We start from the raw sequence: 8508 nt of genomic DNA, 5'->3' as shown, positions 1-8508 counted from the left end.
CTTCCTTCCTTCCTTCCTTTCATTCTATCATTCATTCATTCCTTTTTGTTTTGGTTTTGACAGAATTTTGCTATTGCTCAGGCTGGAGTGCAGTGGTGTGATCTTGACTCACTGTAACCTGAAGTGATTCTCCCGCCTTAGCCTTCCAAGTAGCTGGGACTATAGGTGTGAGCCACCACACTGGGCTAATTTTTATATTTTTTAGTAGAGATGGGGTTTTATCCTGTTGACCAGGCTGATCTCAGACTCCTAACCTCATGATCTGTCCACCTCAGCCTCCCAAAGTACTGAGATAATAGGCACGAGCCACAGTGCCCAGCCTCTGTTTTTTTTTTTTTTTTTGAGGCAGGATCTTGCTCTGTTGCCCAGGCTGGAGTGCAGTGGTTCAATCATAGCCTGCAGCCTTGACCTTCTGGCTCAAGCAGTCCTCCTGCTTCAGCCTCCAGCGTAGCTGGGATGACAGGCATATGCCACCACATTGGGCTAATTTATTTTTATTTTTTGTAGTGATGGGGTCTTGCTATGTGGCCCAGGCTGGTCTCAGATTGCTGGCCTCAAGCGATCCTCCTGCCTTGGCCTCCCAAAGTGCTAGAATACAGGCAAATTACACTGCACCTGGCTAAGAAAACATTCAGTGTGTCAAAACAGTCACCTCTCCCTTAAAGGCTTAGTTCCTCTGTCTGTAAAATAAATCTAGGTGACACAAACTCTGAAATCCTTTCCAGCTTGAATATACTACAAAAAATGGGGAAATCTATGAATGGTGAATAAAAATGAGCCAAGATGATCCTCGTGGCTGCAAGGGCTGCCCCAGTCCCTGCATTCTCCAGAAGGTTGGTCTCCCAAATTTAGCCTCCACCCCACAAGGGGGAGTCCTGCAGATTTTTGGTCAGTGTCCAGTCCAGGCTGTGAATACACAGCCCTGATTTGCATTTCTGAACCCTAGGGGATAGCTGGGTTCCTTGGGCTGCTCTGTTTGGAATTTTCAGCCACAGAGAGTCACGGTGGTCCCACCCGATGGTGGCCCCACCAATGCCATAAGCTCCAGGGTTTCCCCTTCATTCTGGCATCAGCTCCCTCTCTCCAGCTGGTGGAATAGAAAGAACAGGCTTTGGAGCTAGGAGACTCACTGTGGACCCTGGCTCTGCATGTGCCACAGGACACCAGGCGAAGAATTTAACCCACCTCTAAAAATAAGAAAAGGGCTGGGTGAGGTGGCTCACACCTGTAATCCCAGAACTTTAGGAGGTGGAGGCAGGCAGATCACCTGAGGTCAGGAGTTCAAGACCAGCCTGACCAATATGGAGAAACCCCATCTCTACTAAAAATACAAAATCAGCCAAATAAAGTAAAATAATAAAAGGGTGGACAGTCAGTCATTGTGGCTCAGGCCTGTGATTCCAGCACTTTGGGAGGCCAAGGCAGGAAGATCATTTGAGCCCAGGAGTTCAAGACCAGCCTGGGCAACAAGGCAAGACTTTGTCTCTACAGATTAAAAAAAAAAAACAAATTAGCCAGACATGGTGACCCATGCCTGTAATCCCAGCACTTTGGAGGCCTAGGCAGGTGGATCATGAGGTCAGGAGTTCGAGACCAACCTGGCCAACATGGTGAAACCTCATCTCCACTAAAGATACAAAAGATTAGCTGGGCATGGTGGTGGACACCTGTAATCCCAGCTACTAGAGAGGCTGAGGCAGGAGAATCAGTTGAACGTGGGAGGCGGATGTTGTGATAGGCCAAGATTCTGCCATTACACTACAGCCTGGGTGACAGGGCAAGACTCTATCTCAAAAAAAAAAAAAAAAAAAAAAAAGACAATTAGCCAGGCATGGTGGCATGTGCCTATGTTCCCAGATACTCAGGAGGCTGAGGCAGGAGGATTGCTGGAGCCCAGGAATTGGAGGCTGCACTGATCTGTGATTGTGCCACTGCACTCCAGCCTGGGTTACAGAGCCAGATACTTTCCCAAAATAGTAATAATAATTATGATGAATAAAAAGGTGGGCAGCCTGGCACAGTGGCTAATGCTTATAATCCCAACACCTTGGGAGGCTGAGGTGGGAGGATTGCTTGAGTCCAATAGGTCAAGACCAACCTGGGCAACACATGAATCCCTGATCCCCATTGTCTTTGCAGAAAAAAAAATACGGCTGGATTTATTGGGGGGTCATCCCAGCTACTTGGGAGGCTGAGGTGGGAGGATTGCACAAACCCAGGAGATCAAGACTGTAGTGAACTGAAATGGCACCAGTACACTCCAGCCTGGGCAACAGAGCAAGACCTTGTCTCTTAAAAGAAAGAAATAGGCTGGGTGCTGTGGTTCACACCTGTCATCCTAGCACTTTGGGAGGCTGAGGCAGCAGATCACCCGAGGTTGGGAGTTCAAGACCAGCCTAGCCAACATGATGAAACCCCATCTCTACTAAAAATACAAAAATTAGCCAGGCACAGTGGCACATGTACCTGTAATCCCAGCTATTTAGGAGGCTGAGGTAGGAGAATCACTTGAACCAGGGAGGTGGGGGTTTCAGTGAGCTGAGATTGTGCCATTATGCTCCAGCCTGGGTAGAGAGATTGAAATTCTGTCTAAAAAAAAAGAAAGAGAGAGGAAGGAAAGAAAAAAGAAGTGAGGGAGGGAAAGAAAGGAGAAAGGAAGGAAGGAAGAGACAGAAAGAATGTGAGAGAGGAAAGAAAGAGAGAAGAAAGAAAGAAAAAGAAAGAAAGAAAGAAGGAGACAAAGAATGAAAGAGAAAGGAAGAAAGAAAGAATGAAGTAAAAAAGAAAAAGAGAGAAATGGGTGGGCAGAGAAAGAAAGAAAGGAAAAAGAAAGAAGAAAAGACTGAGCAGAGAAAGAAGGAAGGAAAGAAAGAATGGAAAGGAAGAAAAAAGGAAGAGAAAGAGAGAAAGAAAGAAAGATAAAGCAAGGAAGGAAGGAGAGAGAAAGAGCAGGGTGGACAGCGCATCCTCCCTTGTGGAGCAGAGTGAGCTGCACATGCTCTTTATGGAAGCGCTTTCCATGATGCCCGCCCTACCCAGGCCCCCCTTTCACCTTTGCAAAGCCCCTGGCCCTGGCCCCGCCTCTCCACTTCCCTAAACTGAGCACCTGCCCCAGAGCCCAGGGTTTTGAACCCAGCTCTCATCTCATCTGTCCTCCTGCACCTGGTGTTTCTGGTGCTTCCCCCTCTAGTCCTTTGACCCAGCCATCCAGCTGTTAACCATCAACTTGCCGATAAAAGGCAATTCTGATTGAAGGCAAAGGGAGGGTGGTGGTGTGCAGGATTGCATGGCCTTCTGCCCAGTCCGAGATTGGCATCTGCTTCTGGCTTGCCATCCAGCATATGAGACTGACTTAGATTCCTAGAACACCATGGATGGTAGCACCTGCTGTGATGATTGCACAGTGGCTCATGCTCCGGGGCCCAGCCTGGGATCCCTGCTGCCTGTCTGTTGTCCAATGTCCATCCCTCCATCCATCTGTGCGAGGTCGCAGATCTGCAGCATTTCCCCGCAGGCTCGGGAGGGGCCACAGCACCTGCTGTTCCTGCATAGCCCATTCCTGTCTGCTGCAGCTTTTCCCCGTTGCCCTGAAGGAAGGGCTGTATTTGTCTGAAAGCATGCAGGGATGGGTAGAGGGGACCCGGGGCCTGCAGAGGAGGCAGCCCGAAGCCCAGTCCTGAGGGCTTCTTTCTCTGCTGTTGCTGTTTTGAGACAGTCTCACTGTGTTGCCCAGGCTGGAGCGCAGTGGCACTATCTCAACTCACTACAACCTCCACCTCTCGAGTTCAAACTATTCTCCCTCCTCAGTTTCCTGAGTAGCTGTGATTACAGGTGCCCATCACCAGGCCCAGCTAATTTTTTGTATTTTTAGTAGAGACGGGGTTTCACCATGTGGGCCAGGCTGGCCTCAAACTGCTGACCCCAGGTGATCTGCCCACCTCAGCCTCCCAAATTACTGTGATTACAGGTGTGAGGCACGGCACCCAGCTCCTCATGCTTCTTTTCCAGAACATAGCAGACTTTCTTCCCTAGGGTGCCTCCAAAGTGCTGCTTGCAGACTCTGAAAGGAGTGCTAAGGACCATCTGGGATTCCATTGCTTTCTCTTCTCCTCCCCGCCCCTACCCTCCCCTCCCTTTCCTTCCCCTCCTTTCCCCTCCCCTTTCCTCTCCTCTCCTCTGCTCCCCTTTGCTCTTCTCCCTTCTTTTCTTATTTCTGAGACAGGACCTTGCTCAGTGGCCCAGGCTGGATTGCAGTGATGCAATCATAACTTACTGCAACCTCAGCATCTGAGTGAGCCTCCTGCGTCAGCCTCATGAGTAGCTGGGACTACAGGCTCACACCACCACACCTGGCTAATTTTCATTTTTATTTTTTGTAGAGACAGGATCTTGCTATGTTGCTTAGGCTGGTCTCAAACTTCAAACTCTGGCTCAAGTGATCCCCCTGTCCCAGCATCCCAGCATGCTTGGGATTACAGGCGTGAGCCACCATGCTAGGCCTTCACTGCCTTTCTTTTTCTCAATAAAAATCTCACATGGGGGACTGTATTGTTCTGTTACAGTTTCTGCAGGTGCCTCTCTTTTCCTGCTGTCAAGAAGTGGGGGCAGGGAACCAAAAAAAAATGTGTCCAGTCCTTGTCCTTGGGGAGCTCGTCATAGAGAAGGGGAGACGGACATGTATATTGCAGTGTATGTGCAGTCAGCTTGAGCACGTGTATCTGCAGTCAGCTTCAGCCCTGCCATGGCAGGACTGAGTCCACATGGTGAGGGAAACACACTCGCTGGTAACTCCAGGGCGATCAGATAGCAGTTGAGCTGATTTGAGGAGTTACCCACTCTGGGGTTCACCTACTTGTGCCCCATGGATTTTAGGGACAACAGGACAAGCACACATCCCCTTTCTGCCCCCACCCTGGGTACCTATCCCACAAGCAAATGGCAGAGACAGGTGACACTGGCTTTTTCCAGCTGAGGGCTGGGCACCCGCTTCCCCTCTTCTCCCTCTTCATCATCAGCCCTTGGTGGAACTGTGTGCTAGAAACTTATACTTTCCATTTTCAGAGATGCTTCTAGAAACTGGACTTTCCAGCTTGATGTGAGCTGGAAGTTAAATCAGTTTCCATTTCTTGCACCTAAAAAAAATGATGACAGAAGTCAGATATGTACCCCGGGCCCTCTAGATGGAACCAGAATGGATGAAAAGAACACAGATTTGGAGTCAAGCAAACCTTCCCTGGTTCTATTTTTAATTAAGTAATTATTTGCTTTTGGAGATGGCAGGGGTCTCTCCTTGTCACCCAGGCGGGAGTGCAGTGGCGTGATCATAGCTCACGGCAGCATGAAACTCCTAGACTCAAGCAGTCCTCCCGCCTCAGTCTCCCAAGCAGCCGGGACCACAGGCACACACCACCTCGCCTGGTTTATGTCTCTCTTTTGTATCATACTTCAGCTGTACTTTCACCTTTGCAGACTCAGGCAGGTTTATTACCGCCTGGGGTCTCATTTTCTCATCTGTCAAGAGGAGAGAATACCTGTGTAGTGGAGTTCTCAAAGTGTGATCCAGGGACACCCATGGCTGGTCCCCAAGACCCTCTCTGGGGGGACCACTACCTCAAAACTGCTACCATAAGAATGCTAAGATAGCGGCCAGGCATGGTGGCTTACGTCTATAATCCCAGCACTTTGGGGGGCTGAGGCAGGCAGATCACCTGAGCTCAGGAATTCAAGACCGGGCTGCATGTAGTGAGACCCTGTCTACTAAAAAAGGTATTTTTCACCAACAGCACACCCAGCTAATTTTTGTAATTTTAGTAGAGATGGGGCTTTACCATGTTGGCCAGGCTGGTCTTTAACTTCTGACCTTAAGAGACAGCCTGCCTCAGTCTCCCAAAGTGCTAGGATTACAGGCATGAGCCACTGCACCTGGCCTCAGGTAGCATTATTATATAATGGAGTTTCTGTTTGTTTTTATCTTAGAGACAGGATCTTCTTGCTCTGTCATTCAAGCTGGAGTGCAGTAGCGCCATCTCAGCTCACTGCAGCTTCCAACTCCCAGGCTCAAGCAATTATCCCGCCTCAGCCACCAAAGTTGGGCTACAGGTGCACACTGCCATGCCTGGATAATCTACAGGTGCACACTGCCTTGCCTGGATAATCTACAGGTGCACACTGCCATGCCTGGATAATTGTTTAATTTTTATTCTTTCTAGAGATTGGGTCTTGCTGTGTTGTCCAGGCTAGTCTTGAACTCCTGGCCTCAAGTGATCTTCCCACCTCAGCCTCCCAAAGTGCTAGGATTACAGGTGTCAGCCACTGTGCCAGGCCTATACCTCTGAACTTTCAATACCACAGATATGCTGTGTATCTCTTTATGTTCTTTTTTCTGGACTTTATGCCTAAAAAGAGTACAATTTGTTTTCACTTTTCTTTTTTTAATGTTCTCATAAAGTATTTTAATAAATATATTAAGGCTTAAGGTAATTACTGGTTTGCGTGGAGGGTGGTTTGCTTCCTAGCACACTAGTTTACATTCAGAATCTTAAAAATGGAAACAGCCATCATACAGTGAGCGATACAGAACACTGGCTTGCCCCAGTTATTTTTTTGTTTTCACTCTTCAACATGTCTTCATATTATCTTCCTTCCTTCTGTATCTGATAGACAAAGAATGACACAAATTTTTGGTTGAGAAAAGCCAGTTGATTGGGATGACTAGAAATGTTAACTTTTTTCATAAAAAAGCTTTCACCGAATCACTGGGCAGTTAGTAGTGCAGCTTACAAATCGATAAAGCTGAACCAGGAGCCTTAAATGCTCATTAAAGAGCAAGAAAAGCTGCAGACCATACAGAGGAAGGGAGCAGTGAAATGGTGGTTTTAATACATCCCAAACTGGAAGCAGGAACCCTAACACAAAGGCGGTTTGAATGCTCTGCCCTCTGTAAGAAAGTGGCTGGCTACAAGCCACCTCACACAAAACACCCACTAAGGCCTTCCACCGAGACCTGCCTGTTACATTCTCATTATGAATCCCCAGCAGGTACATCTCAACATAAAGGTGTGGAGCATACTGATGAGGACTTCTCGGTCACCTAAGCAGGAGCTGCAGCCATCAAACTGGATTGCCACCATGTGTCCTCAGAGAACTCCCTGCCTACGAGTGAAGCCAGCAGTGCTCATCCCCTGTGCCCAAGGACCATCCGCAATGGAGGTGCTTTCTTGCAAGACAGGCAGCAAACGCTGACAGCGTGTCCGATAGGAAGGGCTTCTCAACAGTCACATCCCTCCCGAGACCGTCTAGATGGACTCTATCATCGAGTCAGTGCTGGAGAGGGAGGAGGCAGGCAGTGGCAAATCCCGAGGAGGGTCTCGGTCCCTCCTACCACGCAGGGAGTTCTGCTCCTGGAAATATTCTTCCTCTTCATCCAAGAAGACATTCTCCAGAGAATAAGAGCAGTCTGGGCTGGAGGCTGCCTGGCATGCCCACTTTTACTCCGGAGTTGACTGGTAAAGTCCGCACAGTTGGCAGAGCAAGGACATGTCCAGCTGGCAGAGACCAACCATCTCCTTGTGGAGCAGCGCAAGCGCGGCGTCCAGGCTGGGAGGCTTGGCTGGCAGCACTGACGCCCGGCCCACCACCCCCGGCCCACCACCCCCACGCCCCCCGCGGCTCAGCTCGTCCTGGATGCGCGACTTCACCAGCTCCAGGTGCCGCTAGCCCTGGCCACGCCGCCGACCGATGCCGAGTGCAGCAGCCCACTCAGGCCCTCGGGCAGCGGGGGCAGCAATCTACCCGCAGACCCTGGTGCCACGCAGCCCCACTCCTCGTGCCGCTGCCAGGCCACACCCACCCCACTGCCCCCTGTTTTCACCTTTTCAAGAATTGATTTTCACCCTGCTGAGAATACACTTGTAATGAAGTCTATACCACAGGAGTGAGAACAGGGAAATCTTTCTCCTCAAATCTCATTCCCCACAATTAACCGCTGTTAACCATGTGGGGCGGCTGGGAACTGCTCATCAGGGCAGAAGATGAAAGAAGAATTGGGGTCTATATTTGCTGAGTTATTTTTTTTTTTGAGACAAGATCTTGCTCTGTCTCCCAGACTGGAGTGCAGCGGTGTGATCATGGCTCACTGCAGCCTGGACCTCTTGGGCTCAAGCAATCCTCTTACCTCAACCTCCTGAGTAGCTAGAGCTGCAGTTGTATACCACTGCACCTGGTTTTTTTGTTTTTTTTTTAGTAGAGATGGGATCTCACTATGTTGCCCAGGCTGGTCTGAAACTCCTTGACTCAAGTGATTCTCCGACCTCAGCCTTTCAAAGTGCTGGGATTGCAGGTGTGAGCCCCTGCACTGGGCTGCCTGCTTGGTTTCTTTTTTTTCTTTTTTTTTAGACAGAGCCTCACTCTGTCACCAAGGCTGGAGTGTAGCAGCACAATCTCAGCTCACTGCAGCCTTTTCCCCCCCGGGGTTCAAGTGATTCTCCTGCCTCAGTCTCCCAGGTAGAT

At 49.5% G+C, this 8508-nt stretch overlaps 1 protein-coding gene and 1 pseudogene across 1 annotated transcript; both read right to left on the bottom strand.

The window, feature by feature from the left end:
- Nucleotides 1-2159: 2159 nt before the first annotated feature.
- LOC116546611 (transmembrane protein 78-like) lies at nucleotides 2160-5654 on the bottom strand. Its single transcript, XM_032272809.1, has 3 exons — nucleotides 5611-5654; nucleotides 2728-2842; nucleotides 2160-2291 (listed from the first exon to the last, which is right to left on the bottom strand). Exons 1-3 carry the CDS (start codon nucleotides 5652-5654, stop codon nucleotides 2160-2162), a joined length of 291 nt encoding a protein of 96 aa, XP_032128700.1.
- Nucleotides 5655-7180: 1526 nt separating this feature from the next.
- On the bottom strand, nucleotides 7181-7831 carry LOC116546610 (annotated as a pseudogene).
- Between the last annotated feature and the right edge of the window lie 677 nt (nucleotides 7832-8508).

Source organism: Sapajus apella, unplaced genomic scaffold, assembly GCF_009761245.1.
Source record: "Sapajus apella isolate SASKATOON/1434 unplaced genomic scaffold, GSC_monkey_1.0 scaffold1118, whole genome shotgun sequence".
Lineage (NCBI taxonomy): Eukaryota > Metazoa > Chordata > Mammalia > Primates > Cebidae > Sapajus > Sapajus apella.
The sequence above is the reverse complement of the archived record's forward strand: the minus strand, read 5'-3'. Positions and strand labels throughout refer to the sequence as shown.